Below are 27,378 nucleotides of genomic sequence, written 5' to 3' on the forward strand. Positions count from 1 at the left end.
CCAGCTGTGCAGGTGGAGAGCTGGGAGAGGGAAACGAGTGCCAAGAACCTGTTAAGAGCTGTGAAAGGAGATACTCCACCACCATAGGTGAGGACTAGCCCAGGGCTGGCAAGTGTTACGGATCTGCCAGGAAACATACGTCATGATACACAGGAAGTCTGACAGGAATTGCTTTTTTCCTTCTCCAAATCAGCTCTCAGGAAATGGAAGAATTGGAGAATCATTCAAGTGGAACATGAGACGGTAGGAAACAATAAAAAACCTGAGGCAGATAAGTTGTATATAAATGGATCGGCTTTTATTCAATATTTATTGCTTGCTCTATCAATTCTGAAATCAAACTGGTATGTATAACAAAATAATTATTTTTTGGCCAGTTGTGTCAAGCAAACATTGAAACAAACATTCAATACTTCTTTTTCATTAGTTTTTAAATAGCTAATCCTTCCTCTCAGTTTTAACAGTGTGTGAAAAGTTATAAAAGAAAGAGGCAGACCTCCATCGCCGAGATTAGTACATTAATGCCAGCGCATCAGCTGTGTTCAGCCTGGCAGAGCACGGCAGAGCATGTGGAGAGTGCACCTTTCTCATGAGCACGTGTTGGACAAGGTTTTCCACTCTTACGCACCTGGTTCGAGACCCGCTGCTGTTTATCCATGGAGATCAACAGCGATAACTCTCCCCGACAGGCCAAGGACTGACTCACTCGACAGAGTTTCTGTGCAGCTCATGGGGGTCCTGCGTCTCTCCACAGGGCTCTGCGTGCTCTCGCTTCCCATCCTACGAGCATCCAGATGCAGTCATTCCCCAAAACATCTATTCCTTGAAAAATGCAAGCATTTTCATTCCAAAGGAAGGCATCAGAAAGCAGAGGAGCACTACCGCTGTACTTGAAAACCACACCCTTATTTTAGTATTTTAAAGCCCTCGGGACAACTGACCACTCAGCAGAAGCGGCAGCGGGCTGGGCAGGCAGCACCCCAACACCAGCGTGTGCTCAGACACAGATGCGCTGAGAAGTGAATCTATTGTACAGCCAGCTGCAGCCTCCCGAACGCCAAACGAAGGTGGGAAGCGAGTCCTTTTCAAGTTCAAACCCTCCACGCAGCACTCTTCAGCTGTGCACTGAAGGAAGAACGGATGTCTGTCGGACACAGCTTCATTCTCGTACTGTTGAGTTTATTTAAAACACAGAAGGTCTTTGCACAAAGTCAGTCTCTTCTCTGGAGTCCTCCGTGCTCAGCTGTCGAGCAGCAGCTCCGACGGGCCCCATATCCGCATTACTGTGTCGGCCAGACAGCAACCACAGCAATCGCAATCAGCAGCAACACAATCACCACCAGCATTCCTGGAAAAGATGAAACGACGTTAAGGTTGCTGCCTTCATCTTTTACAATTGGTCTTTTGCAATTAAATTCTTCCTCTGAGTCCTGCTCCTCCTCCCAGCTGAGACAGATTTTCCCCCGTGCTTACCCTGTGCAAGCCCCTCACCAGATCCCTGCATGCTGATGACCTGAACAGCAACATGGACACAAACCCCACATTGGTAGAACAGCTCTTTCTCTTTCTGACCCTTCAAATTAATTTTTTTTAAACTGTGCCTGCAGGGTATCTTCCTACTTAAACATCTGCCTTGCAAAGATTAAGGGATATGTTTAACTCATGGCAAGGCCAGTTAAGCTTTTCTAGAATCCCTCTGTACCATCCCATTGGGGCAAAGGATTATTCAGAAGGAAATCCAAATTGCATCAGGAAATTGTTTCCAACATAAAGTACTCCTGCTTTCAGACAAAACTATTTGCAGAGCAAAAGCAGGGCTTTCAGGTATGTTCCTGACTTGGGAAAATGCAGATCAACCAGCATTAAAGAGAGTGTAACAGTGCTCTGCCCAACCGTGCAGCACACGGGCTCCATGTGCTCCATCCTGCCCAAAACCGTACCAGTTGCTACTGGTTGCAGAAGTTAATAACTAATATGATCTTACAAAACTTCATGACTACTTTTTAGTTCGGGCACACCATGCTGCTCTGAAGAAGGACAGTGTTAAAAAAGTGTAAGTTATGGATCGTTTTGAAGACTGATCCAGAAAAACAGCAAAGCAGATCTTTTCTCTCTTGACTAAACAACAGCAATACGGTGACACAGCTGTCAGATGCCTGCTAGAGGAAACTAATTCTCCTTAGTTCCCTCTTTCTTAGAGAGAACTCTCCCCTTTCTCTCCCCCTTCTTAGAAAGGAAGAAATGCTTTACTGAAAGTGGACTGGATCTCTGCAGTCCACCCCATCATCTCCCTCAGCAGCCCCAACACGTGAACTCCTCACACAGCCGGCTGGACCACTGCCCGCCTCAGGCACTGGCATCACACACACAGGCATCCCCTGGGGTTAAACAATCTTTTAATTAGGAGGCTTTTGTTTTGGTTTAGTATCTGCTCCACGCTATCCCCCTGTCAGAGCTGTGGGAATATGTTAGGGCTCCAAAAGCGGAAAAAATGTCCCTTCATTTGGTCTGCTCACAGATGACTATTACTCAACCACTTACAATATTTACAAGTCCAGCTCATGGCAATTAAAAAAGGATGTATTAAAATAAACTCCTCTTTCCAAGCTGGAAAAGGATATTAGACATTGCTTTTTGTAAATAGTGTCATGTTTTCTGTGCAGAAACTGTTTCTCTGCCAGGGGTCCAGGATTTTTTTCCAGGGAAATAAAGAGTTGCCACCAACAGTATTTTTTTCTTTTATGCTCAGTTAAAACCATTTGTTATCTGAAGTGAGCTTGAGCAGCGCTTCACTGCACTGGCTCAAGCAGATCTCAGATATTGAGCCTTTCTTTTCCTTGTAGGAACAGCTGACTGCAAACAGAGATGGCAGCAGCTCTGTACGCTCCACCTGGGATGCCCAAGGACTGCGGCAGGACTCAGCACCGTGGTGGGGTGTGAGGACAAGCTCTTTGGCTAGGCAGGGACAAGTCCTTTAAGCTGAGTGGTGTATAGTTACTGCATGCTTTGGGGTAGGATGATTTGGGGGGGTGGGATTTTTTTAGAGCTTCAGGCTAAACCTGGACGAAACTGCTTATTAATCACATTAAGCAGAATAAACTAGTAAAAATGCATCTGTCTGTTCCTGCCACTCTCTTTGCACCCCTAGCAAGGGCTTGAGTTTGGCTCTGACACCAGAAGCCACCAGGACTGTGCTGCACAACGCTGCCTTTTCAGCTAACAACCGCCGCGCTTGCACTCAGCCCCGGCAGGTGTGGGGCAGCCAGGGTCCGTGCCAGGGCACCCAGGAAACCAGGTTTGTCCCAGAGGATGCTCCCACCGCTGGGCTCCTGCAGAACCTAGCCGAGCTCCAGATCCTCATCCCAGGTCAGTGTCTATCAACCATACTTGATGCAGCTGGATCTCGGACCATACACAGGCTACTTGCTCTGACCCACTGGCATGGGCGTTGTTCAGTTTTCAACCTCAGCCAACCACCCCACGTCATCCGGCAACACAAACTGTTAGATTAATCCGTTGGGAACACGATCTATACTTTTACCATCTTTCTAGTCTTGCGCTTTTTACATCTTAACATACGTTTTGCAGTCTTCAACAGAGCCAGAAGAAAATAATTTGCTTAAATTGGGAAGAAATAAGATCTGATAAAGCTGCCGCATTCAGATTCTCTGTTAGGTTTCGCACTGGAGGGAGAAGTTTTAGAGGGTGCAAATCCTTAGCACAGTTTCAGTGTAACAGAGTTTATGGACTTCAGCAATTAAGAGACAACAGAGATCAGCTGCTTGGAAAATACTCTATAGGTGTGAATTAGTAATGATACAAAGTGGAGTTAATGGGGCGTAATTATTCTTTGACAACTCCCAAGAAAAACTGCACATAAACCTAGAATTATGACACAGCAGGAAGAGGGGAAGGTGGGGGACTAATAAAGTATTGCTAACGGGCAATAGCAGAATGAATAGGAAACTTTAGAGGACTTTCAGGGCAACAAGAGTGGGACAGCAAAATGAAATAAACTTCATTTTATCCCTGGAAAGAGACTGGTATTAAAAACCTGGAGCCACTTTTCTGTTTCCAAAAGCAGTGGTCAAGTACTTACTCCCCATGTGAGAGACAGAGAAGCAGAGATGGCACGTGTCGGTGCAATATAAATCAGCAATCCGCCAGTATTAAAAGCTTATCTGATCCGTGCGATATGCGCAAAAAGAACAGGACGACATAAATTGGCAATAGCACACAAATTTCAAAGTACCTCTTGCATGATAGAGACCAGATGTTATGCACATTTCCCCCCCCCCCATACTACAGAATAGCAGATTAGAAGGATCTGAAGCTTTTAAACCTGGGTGTTTCACAGAGTACAACATGCTTTCCTAACAAAAACTATGGATAGGATCTGACAGTAATTATGCACTCTAGATTCCCTGCCTGCTTTGCCTTTTTTTGCTCAAGTCCTATGAAGTATAAATATTCTCCTCGACAAGAACTCCTCAAAGAGAAGTTCAGGAATCAAAGCCACTAACAAAGTAAACAGGATTCAGAGAAGAAAAAAAAAAAAGATTCCTGCATAAAAGAAAACAGTGACAGGAATACAAATTTGAAATGCATTTCTCAGGGAAAGGTAGGAAGTGAAAGCAGAAGTCTATGTGCAATTACCAACCAATTAATTAAGGCAGGTTGGAGAAAGTGCAATGCTCTTGAAACTCCATCTACTAAAGAGTCTGAGATGGTGCTGCTGTTCCAGCTCGGAGGAGCAGTGCAGAAATGCAGAGGGCACGTTCTCAGCTTACGCCGAGTTTCAGGGCATGGCATGCCGGCAGGACATGGGGTCTCCTTGCCGTTCCCAGGAGCACTGGCACTCACCCTGCTTTCCTGGGTTTTAATCTTATGGCTGAGATCAGCGATGCCTCTGCTTGTCACCCCGATCCTGACCCCCCCCATCCCTGGGCAGCAGGGGGGTTCAAAACTCCAAACCTAGCAAAGCCTTTTCAAAAAAAAAAGTTCAAGATCAAATTTTCATACCTAAGATGGAAAGAAATGGTTACAACATACATAACTTACTCTAGATTAAGATTGCTCTTCAGTCTGTCTCACCCGCTCTCTGTCCAGCCGTGAGACCGGAGGACCTGGGGTTCACCCCATACCCCAACTTCCTGGGGTCACCTGGGGCAGCCCTTCTCCAAGCCCCAAATCTATTCCCTCTCCCCAGGATTTATCAGCTTTGAGGGTCATGGGTTTGGGGTTCATCACAGACACCCTTCCCACCATAGCTGACTTACTCTTACACTAACAACTTCCCAGCTGGGGTTCACATGGAAATGCAAATAATTCCTCCAGATCTGAATTTCCCTGAAGTGGTTTGGGCATCTAGAAGATCATCCTCCACCCCCAGTTTGCACCTCAGGTTAATGATCTGTCTAAATACAGGTGACAGCTGAGGGCTCTTATTGCCTTGCGCCTCTTCAGCCAGATAGTAACTACCCTTCCTGGTTGCGACTGTGTAACTCGAGGGTGTAAGTTCTCATTAGAAATAAGGTCCCACTTAAAGCCCACTCTCTGGTGCACTGCCAGCTGTCCTCAGCGATGACAAACACCAGTCACACAGCTGACAAGTCCAATAAATCATTTCATTCCCTCTCTTCATCCCAACCTTTGCTGTCTTCCCATCGCAGAGACCCCAGACGTGGCTTGGAGCCGCACCGCGCTGAGCACCGTGCAAACCTGGGATACAGCACATCCCTGCCCTCAAGAGCATCCCTCTCCTCTTGTACAGAGCCCATGCTACAGGCGCTGCATGCGTGTTACAGCCTACACTGAACTGCCGAAATCCTGGATGTGCTGCAAGCTGCGAGAGGACAGAGAAAAATTAACATTTCTGGTTTGTAACTTCACGCAAGTGCAGGGTGCCGTGTACTAAATAAGCTTATTTGCCTCAAATAACTGTTATGAATCACAAATAACGCTGATGAATTGGTTTCCTCGGAGAAGAGCAGATACATACCGTCAGCCAGCAGCCGGCTTTTGTGTTTGTGATTAATCATCAAGACTTTCCAATTCCTTCTGCTGACTGCTCAGATGGAGACAGCTGAGACTCAATGATCTGCTGTTTTCTTTAAAGCATTTTAAATTCCTAATGCTAACGACGGCTGGAGCCCGGCAGAAATTTCTGCTCACAAGCCCCGCCGCCGATGGAGAGACGAGCCCTCGCAGCACCCATACAAAGCGGCCAATTGTTGCTTGTCAACTGGGTGCTTATGCCAGCTTTCTGACAAGGCAATATTTACTGTGAAATATCCACTTATTGTGCTGAATATAACTCCTGGGAATCTGAGTGTGTTTAGGATCTGGCAGGGGTTCAAGTGCCTTTGAACAGGCAGCCAGGAACTTGGTCATAAATACATCGTGTTTTGACAAGTCCCTCTTGAATAAGTGTCAAAAGATTTCTGGTCTGCTTCTATCAGACTATTGATTTACCATTAAAATCGCTCTGTAGCCACGGAGTGCTGGCCATTGAGATTTAATGTTGTATCAATTAGAGCATGCAGGTTCCTACAAGGTGTCTTGTGCTACAACTTCACATGGGGAAGCCCCTGCAGAGGAGACAGTTGCACCTTTCTCCTGGGCATCCCCTGCTCCAGTAACAAGATCCTGGTTTCATTTTTATAAATGCTCACTGGCAAGGTATATGGCAGGGACTGAGGATACCCTTCTTTAATGACACAATGTCAGCAACGTTGCACCTCTTCTCTTTCAGCCCCATGGCAGCCAGGCACTCCTACACACAAGGAGCAGGCACTTGATGTTGCTTCATACAGCTGCCCAGCATCCCAGGCTAGTGCAACAGGTAGGTTATCACCAACATGCTCCAGCCACAACCCTGAAATTCAAGAGCGATGCCTACACTCACCCCAGCACACCCCCATCCACTGATGGTAGGGATGTGAAAGGAGCAAGTAGTGGCTGGTACAGCCGGGGCTTTGCAGGTCACGTTAAAGGTCTCCAGTGGCAATGCTGATCTGTCCTTCTGCCTTGGAGGCATCTTCCAGTTCAACACCAGGTCCACTCTACCACTCTTTGTTCAACCCCAAGCCCATCCGTAAGGACACAAGATATCCACATCAAGATACTCAACCACTGTTGTCTCTCTGAGCATCAGCCCAGCTTGGGCTGCCACTGGAAATATCCAGTCACTGGGTGAACATCCCAAATGCTTTCAAAGCATGCTAGGAGGGTTTATGAAAGCAAGTGCAGAGGGAATTTGCTGAGGTCTGGACTCAATGAGCAAGGAAATCTCTTCCAGTCCCCGCTGCTATAATTAGTGCACAGAGTATTGGATGGCCCTTATAAATAGGATAAGTAAATACGAGCATATGCTAAGGGGTGATGTCTCCTTTTCATGGGGGTGCATAGCCATGGTTTGTCTGTCAGGTTCAAAGCAGACTGCTCTGGCAGCAGGGCAGTCCCTCCCAGCCAGGGACCAGCAACAGGCTTTTGGACACAGACTTGACCAATGCGATCCCCATCTGTCATCCCCAGATCTGCGTCAGCTGGAAACCCAGAGATTTGGGAAGCAGCTGTCCTTTGGGTGAGCTGAATGGTTTTGTGGGCTCAGTGCTCTTTCTGAATATTGAGCATATTCAGAAAGCAAACATAACCACGCATTGGCTGCCTGCTGTTTTCTGGATGGTGGAGTAAATACTGATTTCAGCCCATTACAAAAAAAATTTCTAAGGCATGTGCGTGTGTGTGTGTCCCCAAGTCATCTGCCCCGACTTCAAAAGCTGAAACATTACATCCAAGCCTGTTTCAAGAACTTCTAACTTGCAGCTGGAAAATCCCACCCCAAAAATGACACATGCCTATTTGTGATCTCCCCCTGGCACGTGCTGTCTGCAGAGAGGAGGCACAGGGAAAGCAGCCCTGCAGCAAGCCCTGAGCATCCCTCAACACCTTGTTGGCAACTGCTTCTGGGAATGGGAGTTTTGCTTGGGGTTTTCCCCATCTTTTCTGCTGATTTGGGTATAGTGCCATTCTCAATAATGCTGAAGGTTCAGCATTGGTGTCTTTTATACGTTATAAAATAATAATAAATAGCATGCTATGACTTTAAAAAGCCTGGTATAGCATTACATTATCTGGAAAAAGTGGCTTGTTTTATGCCAAGAAAGTTATATTCCCACAGAACTGTCTATCCAGAAATTTATGAATAAGTCTTCTTTTATAAGTGACACGGAGCGCTAACTTATAAACACATAATAGTTGTTTTATAGGGTAGGAGAGAAGCAGGGAAAAGATGGGAGTTTCAACAAGAGGCTGTAGAGTCATGGCTGCTTTCTTTAAGGACTTCTTTTTAATGTCACAGTTTAAAAAAAAAACAAACTCTATCTGCTTTTTCAGTAAGTTAATTTTAAGTCCGTGTTGCCAGATATATGGCAGAAACCCTGCCCAAATCTGTTCAAACCCCTGATTTTCAAGGCAGCAAAGAACCAACTTGGACGGCTGGCTCCAAATCTGATGCACATACCTAAAGCACTAGTTTAACATGGCAAGCACCCGAAGAAATCCATCTTGCTGTCCTTTACGTTCCCTAAAAAAAGCCAAACACTTTCTCCCCCAAAAGCTGTAAAAAAATCTTTCCTTCTAACATTTTCCTCGTTTCGAGCGAGACGGGGTATTCAATTTGTATTGCATTAAGAACCACTTTAGCATAAATCCCACGCTATTAAGCTGGCTTGTATGTAAATACACTCCCTGATTCCTACACCTGCATCATTGAAACCATCTCTCCAGAGGCTTGTTCTTTATTAGTTTTGTGACAGCCAAACTTTTTCTTGGGCGATACGTCTGTGTAAAACGCTGTGATCGCACATTATCCTACGCCCCCACCCGCCCAGAGGAACCTGGACGTTATTGCTTTTGACCTTCCTTTTCAACTGGTCTGACTTGAGAAATTTAACACTACAGTTGTACCTCTCAACTCTGACATCAAAATCATTGGCAATTCTCAAAGAAATCAAGAACAGGCTCTGCGAACAGTTATTAAAGGCTCCAAACGCCCATGTGTTTCACTGGGTCTAGAGGAGAAAAAAAATGACACTTCTCAAAAAAGCTGAGCTCTTTGGAAACAACAACTATTGCATTATTAATTCCTTATTTGGAAGAAAGAAAAACCTAGGTCATTCCTATGGAAGATGAAAAAACTCTTATTTTATAAGTTATTCACATTCGGAGCTATTCATGCAACGCTAGATTAACCTGAAGAAACAATTTATCTGAGTCAAAGGTATAGACTTTGTTTATACACATTAACTCCTCAGTCAACATTATTTCACATATTAAAAAATTGCATTTTTGTGGATTTTTGTCATGTTGAGTTGGAGCTACGCTTCCCTCTCGGGCACACAGACGAGGCTGCTGTTAATACAAGCCTTTGATCAGGGCATGAAGATACCTTACATTACTGACAGCAAGACCTGTTGGCAAACAAAGTGTGGCTAAATAAAAGCAAGATAAAAACCACCACTATCGGAAAACAAATGTCAGACTCAGTCCCAGAAGCAGCATAGAGTAAGTTTACATCCAAAACGTTTATTGCTTCAGCAATCGAATAATCCCGAGCGTTTGGGTCCCAAACCACATGCGCAGCCCGGCTGAATGAAAGGAAGTGAGATAAGTGTTTCTCTTAATCCATTATTGTTATACTTCAATTTGCTTCTTTTTTAATCTATTTTTCAAATTACAAGTGCACGCCAGATAGTATATTGAACTACTTCCAAGCACAATTGCAAAGAAATCCCATATTCTTTCAAAAAGCGATATACACTGTACAAACCCAACCTCACATGAACCACAAAAGTCAGAGGAATAGCTCAAATCAATTCGGTCTCAGCCTTCAACCGCTGCTCATGTTTCAACATCTCTGACGCTTAGCTGGTCTGTGTGAAGGTAATCTCCTGCCTTTGGCAGTTGTTGGAAGGTTTCAATCCAACAGTTTAAGATGCCACATAAATATACATTTGACTGTATGTCTATAAGTCTACACAATTCATTAACCTCTTGCATTGACCTGAGAACCAGACAAGAAGAAGGGCAGTTGAAAGACAGGAAGGTTTCCTAAGGAAATTAAGAAATACAAATAATTCTACCTTCTGAGCCACCAGAAGTGAATCTCAGAGACAGGCAAGACATTCGTTTGGATTTGAAGACAAGTCAAGAGCACAGCAAGAACTATACTGTCACAAGTTTTAACTTTCAGAGAAATCTGCGGGAAAGGGAACACTTTGAGCTAAATTTGTATCTACTTTAAATAGCAGAAGGTAGTTCACAAAGGACAACCTAGGAGGAATGGTTCGATGTACCTCTGAGATACAATTACTGAACCACAGAGCTTTAAAGCAATTTACACACATACCTCAATAATACCTTTCTGCAAAAATACTCAGTAATAAAATAATTTACTGGACTCATCATTGCACAAAGAGCAGATATAAGAGGCAACAGCTTACCCAAGTTACTTCCCACCCCCAAAAAACCAACACTAACTGGACCCTTTATACTCACTGGTATACCAAAGAAAAGACCAGATGTATTTAACGAGCAATAATAACTCTCCAGCAATTTCTCTCTAACTTTGCGGACAATGCTAAAGACAAGCTAAAAGAAAGCCCCTATGGAGCACAAGCTGTCTTTTGGGGTAAATGCGTGCAGGACCTAGCACCATGCCCAGCCAAAGTTGACAATTTAAGACTGCACATCTCCCCAAGAGTCACCTTCTGGTGTTTTCCCACATACCATCTCTTTTACTTCAGCTCAAACCTAGCAACCTTTACTCATCTCTCTCTGATGCCCTTTTCTGATGGGTGTGCTGGGGCAGCACCAGGCGCAGATGTCCAGAGCTGTGCAGGAGGTCACCCAGCTCCCAGCAAGCCAGAAACTGGAAACATTCTCATGTTTTTTCCTTTTGTTCTTCTAGAGTGACTTCACAGAATTTCCTTGCTCGTCCCCACACTGCTATTATCAAACTATTTCCAACCCCAAAGGTCATCGGCAGACATAGTTACTGGATTTTTTTGCATGTGGCTTATTTTTCTCCCCCCCCCCCCCCCTTCTTTTTATTAAATAAGCACGCACACTTTCCAATTTTCCCTTCTCCAAACTCTCTAGCATCCTTTCCCTTACATAAGCGATGCCAAGAAACAAGATCAGTCAAGCAATGTGCTGCATTTCTGAACAACTGTGTTACAGCTTGGAATGGGACTTGTGAAAGTTTCAAAAAACCTCAATGTGCACTAAAGGTTTCCCAGAAGAAAGGAAACAAAACAAGCCCAAACAAGATCACAAAGGTTCTACAAATCCCTGTCTTTCAGTTGAGGTTCACACAAGTGAGCCCAACCAAGCCAGAGGTGTCACCTGAAACCTTTTGTTCTGGCGTAAGCTCAGCAAAAATCAGCAGGAAAGGGTGAGAAAGCACAGGTTTAACTGGGACATCCCTCTCTAGGCTTACCAGAAGCTATCCTCCCCTCACCATTGAGGGCAATGAGCAATGAGGAACAGAAGAAGCGTTTGGCATGGACCCCAGCCTCATGAATCGTGGTGGAGAGAACAGCCAGGAGCTAAAGGGTGTGAAGGAGAGCCAGGTGAAGCTTTCCTTCCAAGAAGACAATGACTTAAGAAAATCCAGCGGTGACCTACCATCAGGTGGTCCTTCAGCAGCACAAGTCACAAGTCACTAAAGAGACCTCTCATTGCATTTGAAACGTTGGAGATTTACCAGCCAGATGCAGCACTGGCTGCAAGGAGACACCAACCTGGGGCCAAGGTGAGTTAAATCCCAGAGACGGGGCATTCACTGCCTCCTGCAGTGCCCTGAAGGCTGTTGTTCCCCCTCACACACATACATCCATGCACCTTCTCCAGCTCAGCTTCACTCACCAGCCTCTACTCTAGCAAGGGATGCAGAAGCTACAGCCCAGCTGGCAAACTCAAAATGGTTTTCCTGAAAGAAAGGGTCTGCCAGGCAGCAGCGTACCCCAGAGCCGGTACCTGCAGCAAGCAGGGAAAAGGCAGAAGACATGACAGATGATCTCTGCGGGGGACTGTTGTTCCTCCACTACTTTCTCCAGTAAAAACAAACGGGGAAAAAAAAAGTAATAAAATGAAAGGACAGCTCCACTGGCCTGGTGCAGAAGGGGACATCTGCTCTTGTCCATCTGCCATCAGCCTGACACCCCAGCCTTTGTTTTTGGTAGGGTCAGTTTTCTACCATTATAGCTCCCTGAACTGCCTCACCAGGACACCAGTGCCAGTACAAGGAAAAAGATGGGAACGTGGGGAGAGGGAGCAGGTAACCACTAGCTCTCCTTAGTAAATTGTCCCATAAGGCTCTTAAATCACTTAAGAAAGTACTATCTTTTGCCTCTTCCTTTGTTTTTCACTCGAACAAATGCTGGGATTACTCACTCCCTAGTTAGATGGAAATATTACCGCACCTTCTGGTTCTTGCTTCTGAAATGTTTAAAGCACCAACAACTAAAGTCACACATGAAAAAAATGAAATAAAAATAATCACAGCTCATTCAACCGAGTGGAATAAGCTGTAGTAACAAAATCACAGTTTTACTGGTCTATCTGAACCTGCAAGAGGAACTTCACTAGTAAGACATTGATGAAGGAGAAAAAAGTTACAGCAGAAAAAAAATCATATAGTGTTCATACCAAGTCATTTAAGGTCAGATTAAGTGTTCTTGAAGTCTGGTCCATGTGTCTTCTATTTAAAAAAGTGCCCTGCTTGCACAGGAATTGTAAGAACTTTTGAAAATGGGATGCTGGCTCCTAAGTCCCTTGGATACTTGACCGCGTGGTCAGGAGGGTTGAGATTTACATATAAATTGCAAAGCTTCTAAATGGCTTCCTCAGAGCAAAAAACGGGGGTGGAAACGAGAGAATATTTAATGATTAGTTCCTTATGGCTCTGACATTCTTGAAGCATATTTCTTGCAGTCCCTGGAACACTCCTGCATTCTTGATTGCAAAATGGCAATAAGTGATTTCCTTTAAAAGCCTTGTCTTTTATTGGAATACTAAAAATACCCCACTAGCCCCACTCCACTCCACTCTCTCTCTTTCCTGGACAGGCACCATCAACCCTGATGTATTCTATTTTGAAGACGGCAATAAACATTTCAGCATGGGCTGTTCAATCCACTTCATAATAGATCTTGCATTTCCAGTGGAGCCCCTACTAGCACCATAAATCATCTTTACACAGACTTAAGTATGAGAAACTCCAGCTCAAAAGCAGCATGGATTTTTTTTTTCCTTTTTAAAATTAAAAATGGGTACAAAACAGTCAAGAATTAAATGACTGGCAATTTTAAATGTGAAACTACCGGGATGACCCTGTAAAACAGGGCTGTTGCGATGGTTAGAGCCATGCTGTGCAGCACTGCTCCAGTCAATTCACTTGACGTAAACCTACCTGGAAGACAATGCCTGGTGGGGTGAAGTTTAGAAAAAAATGTCTACCCGTCCATTATATCTGAACAAACACGGGTTTTAAATCTGGGATACTCTGCCTGTTGCTGATTTTAAAAGCCACAGATGAAGATTAATTACATACTACATCTGAACTGGTTACACACATCTAATACTCCTTTGTTTTTCCAGTCTATATGGACTTGAAGTCTGAACAGTTCTCCCCACTGCTTTGCTCATTATGTGTCTCTCCATCTGCTACAGACCTTGGAGAACAGCTCAAAGAGATAATTTCAGGTACATGACGAGGAGGCTACTGCATAAGCCACAATTTTATCATTAATGTTCTTGGCTGAGTCGAGTTGCTTCTCCAGTAAAAGTGGTTGTGCAATCACATTCAAGAACTAAGACCAGCTAAGTGCAAGATACAGCCAGCCTTCCTCAGCCTTAAACATCAAAGTCTTCGTGTAGTCAAGAGACAGAAGGGACATAATTCAGAGCTCCAGCGCAGGTTCCACAGTCCAGCGGCGGGCGATGAGAAGGGTTTCCTGAGTATTGATCTGTCTGTTTGGAGGTTTGGCTGGACAAGGTGACCAAGTGGCTCCTGAGCCAACCCAGCAGTGTTGGCTCCAGCACAATTACTTCTTTCCACATTAAGGGAGTCTGCTGGGAAATCTGACCTCACTGAACAAATCTGCTGGTCACATCATCACTCTGTTACACCAATTGCCCTTGAGCCACTCCACAAACTACATGCAGCTCAGCAGCCCTAGGCCAATGCCCCATGTTTTGGATGAAATACAAGCCATAGCTTTCGCTTGGAACATAAGCCTAATAAAGGCGGGAGATGCTTATTTTTCTACATTTGAAGTCCCATAGGGAACTGAACCTAACTTTGCCTTTTGGCAAACTAGTTTTTGATCACGTTTGTGGCTGGACAGTCTCATTACCTGCCTACTGCTGTCACATGGATGGTAGGCCCTCTGCTCCATAGGACACAGTTAGCAACAGGCTTTGCTTAGCATCAGCTTCTCTTTCTTGGATAAACCACACTTCACTGAGCCCTTCCCCACCTGCAGCAGGTCTCAAACAGGAGGGTCTGCATAAGGAAACTGCACTTATTTTTGGTTGACCCATTCCATGAATTTGATCTGGGTGAATCTAGTACTCCAACAGCAAGATCTGGTGACCACAGCAGGGAGATGCTCTTCTGGCTCTGAAGAAAGACAACTGGAGTCATAAATCATAAAACCATCAGGTGGAAAGGGACCACGGTAGGTTCTAGTGGAAGTTACTGCTCCAAGCAGGGTCAAGTTAGGGAGCTGTACTCGATGATCGTTATGGGTCCCTTCCAACTTGAGATATTCTATGATTCCATGATTCTAAGACCAGACTCAGGCCAGCTTGCTCAGGGCTTTGTCAACTTGAGTCTTGAAAACTTTTAAGGATGCTCAACTGTTCAGGGAACACACATGCTGGATCCTCCCTGGATGAAAGCAAACCAGAGGATCTGCTTATTTTCACAAACAGGCAGTGCTACTCTGCAAAAGGCATTTACTAACCCACTAAAACTACTTCAGGAAGAACAGCACAGTACGGACAACCCAAAAAGGTAACACTGAATCAGGCAAGTGCTTATTATCTCAAATACAATGCTGAGAAAAAGGAAAAGAACCTTGACATCTTTCAGTCTGGCTCTTTTAAGATTCAAGAAGATCCTTAGATGAGACTTCATTGATTTTAAAGTCAATACCAATTTGGACAAATGAAATGTTCCACCTTAGTTTCTGCAGAAGTGTATCAGCCTGCACATGAAATTCTTGACACAGATATAGCTGATTTTTTGAGAATAGTGTTTTCACAATTCAAAGAACAATTCTTCTTTTAGAAACTTGCTCAACCTTTGGCAATCCAGCCTAATCAGCATACAAAACTGCAGAAACCAGCAACCAAATACTTCTTATTAATACCATTTACAGCTGCTAACAACTATAAGAACCTTCTAAAAATGCCAAGGGAAACAGGGTGTGTGAAACAATCCCTCGCAAACAACGGAGCCAATAAATACAGAACTGTGATAAGAAATTAGGTTTGACTTGCATAATCACTTTTAGAAGTTTTTGGAAAATGGAGTCTGAAGAGCAGGAGGCTGATAAAATAACATAGTCCAGTAGCAATGTGAAAGTTTCATGCCGATGAAGTAGGGAATTCAATCCTTGCTGAATTCTTGAAATCATTTAGATGTTAACAGAAGTTTCTTCTCCAAAAAAAGAAGGCAAGGCATCTCTTAAAGCCCACACACAGATCTTTGACTCCTATCTGCTGGTGTACTACACAAAACTATTTTGGTTTTGGAAGACTGCATTGTTTCATGTGTCAGGATGGCTATTTTATTTTATTTTTTAACTTCTGACTTGAGCAGAGCCAAACCTGTACAATTTATGCACATGCAGTACAAGAGGTCCCCTCTCATTTTGTATTTAGAAAAAAAAAAGAGAGAGAGAGAAAGGAGGAAAAACCACAATATCATTTCATCTCAGTACCTTCCTAAAACTTGAGAAGTTTATAAGCTCGTAACTCCAGTTCTCTTCTTTTGCCTTCCCACATGACAACTACAAGCTGCCACAGCAGCTGCACAACAAACGTCTTCAAAGGAAATAAAGAAATAATTGCTCTCAGAACAAAGTGCAGGGGAAAAAACTGGCCTGGGTGACATGAGCAATGCAGGGCTGAGCAGGCTGCACCCAGGGGAGCGAACGCGATATGTGTTACAGCTACAAGCAACCTCTCCGCATACTCACTCACCAGGGGAGACTTTTGTTTGTAAGGGAGAAAGGCAGCAAAACCAGAAGAGCACTGGGAGAACCTGCAGAAGGCAGGATGTTTTGGAAAACCATCTTCATGTACTTTGCATCATATTCTCCTGTTGGAGAACATTTCCCTTTTTCAGCTCCTTAAGGTTATTACTAGATACGTGCGGGGGTTGACAAGAGAGCAAAAAATAAAATATATAAAACTAAGAAAAAAAAGGTCTGTGTAAGGAATGCAGCCTGTTATGAAACAAACAACAAGGATAAAAATACTTGGGACCAAGAAGAAGTTGCCTGATTTACTAAATAGTCTTTTTTCCTTAAATCTAATCCCATGGTTAAATCTACAGAGCTTATTTCACTCACACTTCTAGGGGGAGAAAAAACCCACACTGCAAAGAGGCATATAAATGGCCCTGGATCATTTGTCTGAATCCTGCTCCTGCCCCAAAAGAGGGACGCTCCATATGCTTTTGCAATAGCTCTGTTTTGATAGTATTACCAGGAGTGTCCCTTATTAATCATGTTGCCACTAAAAGTCTCTCTGGAGTATTTGCTTATTCTATATTTTTCCAAACTGTTTCAGTTTCTCCTTAATTTATTAAAAGCTTGCTGAAGATGACCACAGCTAAAGCTAACCTCTGCTACTACAAAACTGGAAGGTAAAAAAGGGGGAAGAGGGGGAAAATCACCTTTAACCATGAATTTTCCTCTATTCCCCAGAAGAAACTCTCCCCCAAACATGCTGTTTCAGTCTTCATTACATTTCTCTGACCAATTCAAGTTGTGAAGCCCGAGATACTGCTATTTAAGGTAGCATTAACATTGAAGAAACACTTTCCTGGATGTTACTATTTGAGTCGGGATCATTGGAAGAAATTTAGTATTGGCTCAATCCTTCAGTGCCCTGAAATCAATGAGCTTATTTCAGCCTGTAAAGTGTTCTTAAAGACATGCTTAAGTGCTTTGCTGGATGAAGAACAAAGCACTTGGCACCCCGCAGAACTGAACCCTGCTGAGGTGCGAGGCGTTTCCAAACATTTCTAATTAACTAAAAGAATCCACAATTAAGAAAGTCGCAGTCACTTGGTTGACAGAATAAAGGCAATGTTTTGCAAAGCATCCCGTGTTCCCCACTCCGGCAACACGCACCCCTTCACAATAACAGACACGGGAAAGACAAACGTGTCCAATAGTAGGTGGGCCATAAAGAGCCTAAGAGTATCTGGGGGTCCTTTGGCAATTCGGCAGCGGTGCTGAAAACCAGATCCACGCCTGGGCTTCACAAGGTCCCTGCTTCCAGGCCAGGAGTACTAAGGAGATGGAGTTTGCCTGAGCTGAGCACTAGGCCCTGTCCCGCTCCCGTGCATCTTGGCTTCGTTGACGCCACGGACCAGCTAGTCCCGCCTGCTCGCTTCAAGTGCGGGCAGTCCCCATCTTCTTATCTTAGAGCTACAGATGGGCCTAAAAGGAACAAAAACTGGTCTCCGCAGTGCAGAATAAAATGTTAGCTATGAAAGCTTCAGATCGAGCACACGTGGCCTCCGGCCTTGTATAGATGATCGGGAAGATCCCCATTTATCCCCTAGATTTTACATTGTTTTGAGGACTCCACTGTCTGCAAAACATTAACTCAAACCAAGTGGTACAATTCTGCTAAAATTACACTTTTAAACCAACTACATCTTTCTGAGTCAGAAAGCAAACAGGCCTTTCAATGCACTTTTATAATTGCAACATGTATTGCATTCTTATTTTCATCCCGCTTATACAAAGATTAGATAAATTATTTTTCATGTTTATCTTTCCCCATGAAAAACACAAATCACCTTGGTGCTATGCTAACAAAAGCTTGACTTATCTAGGCACAGGACATCAGGGAGAGGCCCCTTGCTCTCCAGGCCCTGATCCTGCAAACAGATAGGCAGCAGCTGACCCTGCAGCCTAAGCAGCATCTATCTGTGCTTAGATGGACTCCGCATGGATGGAGTCATTCCCAGTGGGAATTGGAGGCAAAGCCCCGAAGACCTGTGGAATCTGTGTAGAGGATCAGACCACCTTCAGCTGGAGAACTCACCAGGGACTTTCCACCTGTGGTCCACGGCTTCGTCTAAGGAGCCCGCGGGCAGCAGCCAGAAGTGAAGCTACTCCAACCGGGGTCTGAGTTCCACTGGGGCGTCTATGTGTTGTCCAGCACAAGAACAGAAGTAACAAATCAAAAATAGGCTGGAAACTAGAAAAAACAAGCTAGCTCAATGTTAAGAAGAGGGGGCTGAACCTCAACATCTACACCGGCCTTTGTGGCAGCCCAGAGTTGGAGACGAGAGCATACAGACGGTGATGTAAAAGTGCGTGCTGCTCTGCATGCGCGTGAAGCTCTCCGAGATATGATCTCACCTCCCAACCAACGAGGGGAAAACCTACACCGTGACTCCTGCGTAGTGTCACCAGGTAGAGCCATGCATGAACAACTCTAAAATAACGTTAATTTTTTTTTTAAGGTTTCATCAAATCCTGCCTCAATCACTCCAAAAGTTTCAGACTGCACACGCAGCATTATAGCAGAAATAAGGTCACCTGCAAATGGTTAATGTAATGCATATTAGGTGCAAACCACCGGGACTGCAGTAAGATGCTTGGCAGTGTTTGATTTCAAGCAAGCCACAGAACATGACAGTAATTTAAATAAAACCCGTACAGTTTATCCAGAGCTTCCCATCCCTTTGCTCCCAACACAGTGTCTCTTTCTGTCTCCTCTGTCCCGGGTGCAAGCTAGCACAAGCTGACCACGTATCATGGAGCCTATCTCAAAGCAGGAATTTTATTCACAACATTTGGCTTTAAGAGGAGGCAAATTAAAAACAGAGATGAAGGGATACTTATCCTTTTATTTTTAGCACAACGAAGGTTTGGGGTGAGGGGTTCCTAATAAAATTTTAAAGTCAACACTTCTGATGGAGCATCCTTAGTTTCTTTTAAAATGAAAATGTGGATGCAGTGATTAGTTTTTGCTTGCTAGCAACTTTTTTTTTTTTATTTAAACATTGTCCACTGTGGTTTTAATGGTTTTGAGGGGAAATTTTTAGTATGATCAGCTGCCAAGAAACATCTCCCAGTTAGCTGCTTTGGTCATAAGTCAGTAGCTGCCATTAGCACAGCAGTTTCTATCTGCAAATCCAATAATCCTAGAACTACCAAATGCAATTTTCCCCCAAGATTAGTTTTGGTGGAGAAAAACACCCTTTGAAAGGCAAAACACTTTTTTTTTTTTTTTTTTTTTTTTTAGCATTTTAGCTATCAAAACACATGGTGCAGCCTAGAATAGTACTCCCCATAAAAAACGTTCTCCAGCTCTGCTCCTCACCCAGCCTGCCAGTGAACATGGGAAACCATTAACTCAAGCTGCTACAATTAACTCCCAGCATCTTCTTCAAAGACTCAGACAATCCCGAGCTACTTGTCATGCAAACAACCTGTGAGATTCATTCTCCTGGCAAGGCAAAAGGAGGGTAAATTACTGAGTTAAGTAGATTACTGGGGAAGGAGTCACACTCAGCAGCCTTATGAGATGATTAGACCCTGGGAAATTCATACGCCAAATCCCCAGGCCCTGATAGCGCACATTCATTAGCAGTTTCAGGATCAACCGCAACCAAGAACCTTCTCTGGCAGCATTAAATATTCTTTTCCCAATGAACTTTCATTCAGTTTTCCCCAAAAAAGGAGGACCACGTTTAAAATTTTACAGGGGAAAAAGTTGCAGCAGCGTTTAGCAACTCAGCAGTTCACCACTAAGATGACTCTTTTTTTTCAGAGAAGCATCAGCATTTTTGAAGCAACGATGCTACCAGCACCGTCATCAACATGAGCGTTAAAAAACTTAATGCCATTGTTCTGTGGGTGTATGTCCACAGCACTGCCAACAGCAGCACCCAGGGACTGCAGAGGGGTGTCTGCAAGTAAGACAGAGAGCAGCAGTTATCTGTCATGTGCATTTAATAAATCCAACATAGCAGAGCAGCTTTTGCAATCCAAAAGAGGAAAAAAAAAATCAGATTTGTGGCGAGAGAGCCAGCTGCTGTAACAGCGATGGGAAATGGCCTGTGCCTTCTGCAGGAAGCTGCAGGAACTAGTTAAGACTACAAGATCCCCATTTAGGGTCCGTTTGCCCTCATGGTAGATGGGTGATGCCTATCTATGTATTTCACCATGATCTGCCAGAGTAGGTGGACTGAAGGAGGTTGGGAAATGAATTGCCCGGAGTTCTGGGTAAATGGGCAGCAATCATTATTTTTTCCCCACTAATGACACTTTGTGAGGAGAACTGCTGGTAGTGGCAGGTTCTGAGAGAGGCTGTTCCACAGAGGCTTCAGACATGGCTTTGTAACATTTTCTTTTTAAAAGACTCTAGTTTAACACGAGTCTATAGAGCGTTATTCAGCAACCCTCCATTATCTAAGGAATTACAAATTCCCTATTGATCTATATAAAGTAAAGGGCGTAACCCCATCATGCTGGAGAAGGTGAGTGTGCTAAGAGTTCTCCCTCCTACCTGAGGTATTTTTATCTAAGAGATGTCTTTAAAAATATCTCTCAGAGAAAGTCTCTTATGCAAGAAGTTAGACAGCTGAGGACTACTGAAGTGCAGTCTAGTTTGATCAAAGGAAACTCCACCACAAGGGACTATTTCACACCCTGGTATCTCCATGGGGGCTTTGTTAAAACTGCAGAAAACCAGATGATCAACCTGATGAGAAGGGCTAATCTTCTCAGAAAGCTTGAGAGGTATGAAGAAAAGTATAAGGATCTAACAGTGGTGATGGGGGCACTTGGGAACCACCTTGAAAAATGCTGGGTTTACCAAGCCACCAGATGAAGTGGCTAAGACGCATTTCATCACCGCAAAGGGCAGTTCAAGTCATCTCGGCAAAGTAACAAAGGAAGGAGCCCACTAGCAAGCTCTACTAAGTAGGGAAGCCACGATCTCCTGAGCATCAGCCACATCCACACATCTGTGGATGAACTTCAACTGTTAATCCATCAGCTTACCAACCCCAAAGTGATGCCTGCCGACCTGCAGCAGCAAAGGGTTGGCAAACACCAGGTCCCCAAGGAACAGCTTCTCCAGTCATCCTCAGCCCACCTGCCTCCCCCATGCTCCCAACCTGCAGGATCCCCTTGTCTGGACCTGCTGCCACTCCACGCAGAGGGCTACAAGCAACAGCCAAAAGGGTTTTTTGATCTCAGACTCTGCATGTGACAAAAGCAGCAGAGACAAGGGGCTGTTCTTGCTCGCTGCATCTGTGCCTTGACCTAAAGTGGCATTAAGAGTAAGTGCCTTGGTCTGCGTCAGCGACCCAAGCAGCCACTTCTGCAGAGCAGTGGCTGGGAAGGACAGACAGGTTACCTTGCAGAGCGCTGTGAAGCAATTCACAGCTCATCTGAGCAAAGCTTGACAAATTCTGGATCGCATCCCCAAAATCTGATGGCTTAACTCTAGTTCTTCTAGCACCTCAAAGTCAGAGCTGCACTGAGATGGTTGGAGAGGAGGCTGACAGTGACAGAGGACCTGGACACAGCCAAGCCACAGGCACCCAAATGGGGACAACAGCACTGCCCTGTTCCACAAAGGACAACATATATGTTAAGGAGATGCTACGACAGGTCAACCACCGTAGGAAAGAGCCAGTGATGGCATGGCAGCAAAGGAGAGCAACTCCTCACAGCAGTTGCTCCACTGTTACTCCCAGTTCCTCTCTTCATCCCTTATGGCCACAAGGTCTTTTTTAGCACTCACCTTCCAAGAACCTTGGCAGAAGAGTACAAACCCTACAGGGAAGGCACAACCAGCCACATGAGCCCACAAAGATGGCAAGCCTGCCTAGGAATAACACATTTCCTGCCTTTCTGACGCCCCATTTCTTTCTTGACTAATGCTGAATGAAAGCTTTAAAAGGAGTCAGGGGTCCTCCGCACTATCTCGGAGTGATGGAGCCAACTTGGTGTCTCAGGTGAGCTAGACCACCACTAAAACCAGTCACTGAGCAGAACGGAGCCAAAACTACCCCTTACCTCACGCTCAGCTCTCCTGCAAACCTTGCCAAATTAAGCAAGGAAGCAGACGACTGGAGCTCGTACGTTGTAAAACTTGTTCAGTCATAACCCATAAAAATACCTGAATGCCCACCTACAGATGCGCCACGGTCACCAACGCAGAACGCCTCCCTTTTGGGTGCTACCACATCAGTCAGGCTACAACCAGCTCAACTTATTAATGCCATTTAACATCTAAATACTCCCCAATTCCAAGCCCTTTGATGACTTAACCACCTCCTCATTGCCAGAATTAGCAGGACAAAAGATGACCACCAAAGAGCCATCAGCACCCCTTGACCTTCTCATTTACACAGCAGCAAACGAAAACCAGGTCTACTCTTCCTTCCTTGGAAGATGATCTCTAGTGTTTGGTTCCTCTGGAAGCCAAAATAAAGCACATATCTTTGCAAAGGGAGCAAGCCACCTGGACATCCCAAGAGAAAATTCAGTATTTCACACAATTACCAAGTACTAGAATTCAACCTTCCTTATCTCAACAGGGCTTATACAGCATGCCACAAAGCAAGCCTCCAAATTCATCAACTCTTTATTTCAAGTAGACTTTAAAGACCTAAAGCATGACTCTCCCCCTGCATGGACTACACCACAGCCTTCAGAGTAGCTCCACATTACAGCAGCTCAGCGGATACAGTCCGGGCTGGAGCAAATCCAGTTGCAGAGAAGTCTCAGTGGAGGATCCCAGCACAGGAACAGCTTTTCATCAGTGGGCAAGGCTGACTGATCTTAACTCAAGATAGTCCTTTTCAAGAAAGTTTATCTCATAGACCATTAACTACTAATATGCATGCACAAATATGATATGAATGCTTAAATGCAGACAGCTAAGTACACAGGAGAACAGAACTTATTCTGCATTCATCTCCATAATTGCATTCAGCTATCAAAGCAATGACCATCTTTGAAATACCAAAGGTGATGGTAAACAAGCATAAAACATTTACTATGTAGGAAGTAGTATAGAGGGCATGGCAAAGTAGCCATATGTCCAATGGAAATATTAATAATGTTGTTATTACCAAAATAACCAGTAAAGCAGAAGCAGCAACACTGTGAAAGATGTGCAGAAATTAAAGAATTTTAATTTCAGCAAAGTGCTGAGGTGCAACATGAAGTCTGTAAATCCACTTCTCCACCTCATCTCCTATCCAAGCCTGAAGCTCTAACAAAAACTGGAGATAACTTTAAACAAACATTTACCCAGCTCCCAAGCTATTTGAGTATCTTGTCAAATAAGGTACTGCTGAATCAGAAAGCACGAAATGCAAAATTCACAAGAAGAAATCAAATCCTCTCATCTCGGGAAACTGGAAATGTTAATGTTTATAATGCTGTATACCCCCTAAAAGCATGCTGTAAAACACTCAGTATGAATCATTTGGCACTGCTAGTGTTTTTGTAGAAGGCCTAAATATTGGGCTTTTTTCCCTCACTTTAGAGTCTATAATTCAATATAAAGGTGGGAAATTAATATTTTTGCATTTTATTTAAATGCCAGAAAAACATTTCCTGCTTCTCTAGCAGGAATGAGTCACTTTGGCTCTAGTAAGGTGCTTTTCCGAAACTTTTTAGCAGTACTGTCGCCTTGCTAATGCTCTAGAGCTAAATACAAAATGTTGTCTGCTGGGATCCCCAGAGACATTATAAACAGTGCAGTAGTAAGAAACCACACAACCCTGCAGGAGCTGGAAATCTTACAGTGCTAAATAAAATCACCAAGCGCAGGGAGAAGCAATAAAGCCGTGAATCTCTTCAGTTCCGGAGCGTTGACACTTTCCAAATTCCTTGAACTTCGTAGATTTGGGAGAGTTATGCAAATATGCCTATCGTTAAAAATCTAACCCTCATGATATGGCATCATGTTGTATAATATACTCCTCTTTTCTCATGGGCAACCAGAAGCAAGCAACAAAGCAAAGTGGCAGAGGTACAAATACCAGTATAAACTACAAATTCACTCTGCTCCTGCCTATGCTGAAGCACAGGGGAGGGGGGCAAGAGAAAGCAGTTATCACCTACATATATGGAACCACTTCACAGGACGTATATCAAATCTGAGTTATAGCCATGATCCTGGAATTCCTCAGCTGAGGAATTAGAACAAGTTTACAGAAATTACTTATAGGTAAATGCTATCCCCATTCTACTCTTTCTCATACACTACCCCCAAATCACAGCTGGCAAGCCATCATCCCCAACTACCTCTGCCAAGCCCTGACAGCCTACGCTGGGTGCTCTCCAACATGCATAAAAAGTTCCTTAGTCTCAACATCCATCACAAACTACTGTCTGGGTTCTGCATCTCCAGGCAGCCCAACCATCTCCCTCTCCCACCCCAAATTGGAACCAAGGCTTCTTCTTGCGTTAATTTGAAGTCTTCCAAAAAAGTAACAAAGCAACATGATGAAGACCAAGTGTTTCAGTTTGGATCCAGAGACACGAGGCTTCATGGCCACCTTCAGCCACTGCACCAAGAGTACTTGGCCTCTGGGCTGGGACCAAAGGCCATGCTACATCTTTGGGAGTTGATGGCTGTAGAGCCTGCAGCCCCAATTAACCATGAGGTTTGGACACACACCTTGAACTGGAGTGGAAGAAACACTTCACTAGACACTTGTTAAGCCCCGCAAAAATGCAAAGACTATAAAAAAATTAATTTTAGTAGTCCTGCATCTTCTGCCTCAGGTGAGCATATTTTGCTCCTCATTTTTGAACCTTAGCAGCTGACTCTGTTGGTGCAGAGAGCCTGACCTGACTCCAGCCTGGTCACTGCTCTGTCTGTGCCAGCATTAAAGTCTTCTCTCTGGCTGTCAGCTACAAGGAAGTCAAATCAGCGTTGACCATCATGATCAAGAGATCTGAAGACAATGAATACTACAAAGGACTGTGGCATTTATTTGCAACCACTCTGGGCAACCAGGGTGCTGGTGGCAATGGCAGGCACAAACCCGAAAACAAGCCCGTTACTTTGGGTAGCTTCAATACTTTTAGGTGACTTCCAAGGCCATTAGTATCACCCACTGCTCAAGCCATCCCTCCAACAGCTACTCGTCCAGCCAACCCGTGAAATTTCAAAGCTAACATTCCTCCCTGTGTAAATTCACACACAGGCATCAGCTACTTAAGAAATAGCGTTTGCCCTTTTTTGGTGTAACCTCTGACCCTCCATTAGGACCGAAGAAGGATGCTGCGGGACATGTACAAAACCCTTCCTACCCCCCACGAATTATTTTTGTTTCCTCGTACAGACGGCACAGGAAGGTTGGTTGGCTCTGGGTCTCTAAGAAAGGCTTTCTGCGGCGGGAGGTGGGTTCACTACCGCACACAAGGGATGACCTCTGGTAATGCCCGGCTCGCACTTGCTACTGTCTTCAGTTTGGCAACACGGCACAAAAGCGGTGTGCATGTGTGTACCCCCTCCCGCCCCAGCTCCTCTTCACGGGGGGCCGGAGCTTCACACGTTAACGGGCCTCCTCGAGACAAAGCCCGTGAGTTTCTTAATTAAGTCGAAGTGAAAGACGGCCTAAAAGCATCCCACTTACATCCTCGGAGTACCTTCAGTCTGGACTTCAAACGCAGGCAGTGCACTGCCCGTCAAACCGTGGCCTTAATAGCCGGTCGATGATTTTTCTCTTGTAAATGGGGAATGCCGTGCCTTCAGCCCAGCCTCTTCAGCCTCCTCTCATCTTCCCTCCAATTTTAGACATGTCTCTGGGTTATAGAGGAGGAAACAAAGGGACTGCTTGTCTGTCAGAAGCCCTCCAGAGGGTCTGCGTTTCAGTCCACCCTTCTCCAAAGCAGGGCAGTGTCTGGAGAGCTCTTTGGCAGTTTTTGTCTCATTAACATTTCCATGAGGGATCAAAGAATATATTAAAAAAATATCTAAGTACAATTCCTGCTATGGAACGAGAATATATAAAAAATCTGCTCAGACGCCTTTTCCTGATCCATTGCATTATTATTAGATAATTATCTCGTCATGAAACCAGCTTTTATTCCCACTGAACCCCGCAAAAGTCTCCACAGATCCGTCCCACCAAGCCCTCGCTCCCCTGTACTTTTTCCATCATCGGAGCCGGGTTGCTCTATGTTCCTCCCAAACAGAACCCAATTATTCCCTGGCAGTAAGTCACCGGGAGCAGGAATTGCTTTAATTTTGTCCCTTTGAGCAGCTGCTCGGGGTGGGCTGGGAGATGGCTGCGGCCACGGAGCTGGGATGAATACTAAAGAAGCACTGAGGCATCGCGTCCCGCGCGGGGGGTGACGGGGTAGGATTTTCTCCTTGGAGGAAGCAAATCAGTGAGCTTTACGTGTCCAAAATGAGCCTTTTTCTTCCCCCTCCTTGGATATTTGCATGCTCAAACCCTGCCAGCGTGCGAGCTGCAACACACCTGAGCACCTTGTAACAGCTTCACCGTCGGTGCTGGAAGCGGGAAACAGTGCCCACCGCCCCGGCCCCCATGGCTGCAATTCTTCCCCTTCTCATTAGAAATGCCCAGCAACATCCCACAGACAAAGCCACTGCAAACAAAGTGCGGGAGAAGGGGGGAAGGGGAGAGAAGAGGATTTTTTTTTTTTTTTTTCTCCTTTTTTTTTAAAGAAAGGAGTGCGGAGGAATTCTTCATTCACTGATCTGTAGAATACATTAATATCCCGAAGTGTTGGCACAGCCTCCAATGCTCGGGGGACCAACAATGCAAGCAATGACTCCGAGTCTGGGATCTTCAAATAAACCACCCCTGCTGTCATGGCCACCGGGAAAGAGAATAACAGCAATATTAGCTGACCTTCATTTTGTTGTTTCTCCAGACCTGACTGCTAGACCTCTGTTTGCCTGTTACTAGGATTTCTTGGCTGAAAAATGTGAGCATTTCCTAGACGATACAAGAGGCAGTTTATTAGGTAAATAAACCAGGCCCTAAGCAGTCGCTTCTGCTTGATAATGAGGAAGGAAGGAAAGGAACAGACCTCCCCGCACCAC

At 44.7% G+C, this 27,378-nt stretch overlaps 1 protein-coding gene across 1 annotated transcript in view; it reads right to left on the reverse strand.

The window, feature by feature from the left end:
- Window positions 1–296: 296 nt before the first annotated feature.
- STX8 (syntaxin 8) overlaps window positions 297–27,378 on the reverse strand; it is a 112,558-nt gene continuing 85,476 nt past the window's right edge. Inside the window, exon 8 of the mRNA XM_049812722.1 lies at window positions 297–1,348. Within this exon, the coding sequence (XP_049668679.1) occupies window positions 1,281–1,348 (68 nt within the window). The 3' untranslated portion in view covers window positions 297–1,280. The remainder of the gene's footprint in view (window positions 1,349–27,378) is intronic.

This window comes from Accipiter gentilis, chromosome 10 (genome assembly GCF_929443795.1).
Source record: "Accipiter gentilis chromosome 10, bAccGen1.1, whole genome shotgun sequence".
Taxonomy (NCBI): Eukaryota; Metazoa; Chordata; class Aves; order Accipitriformes; family Accipitridae; genus Astur; species Astur gentilis.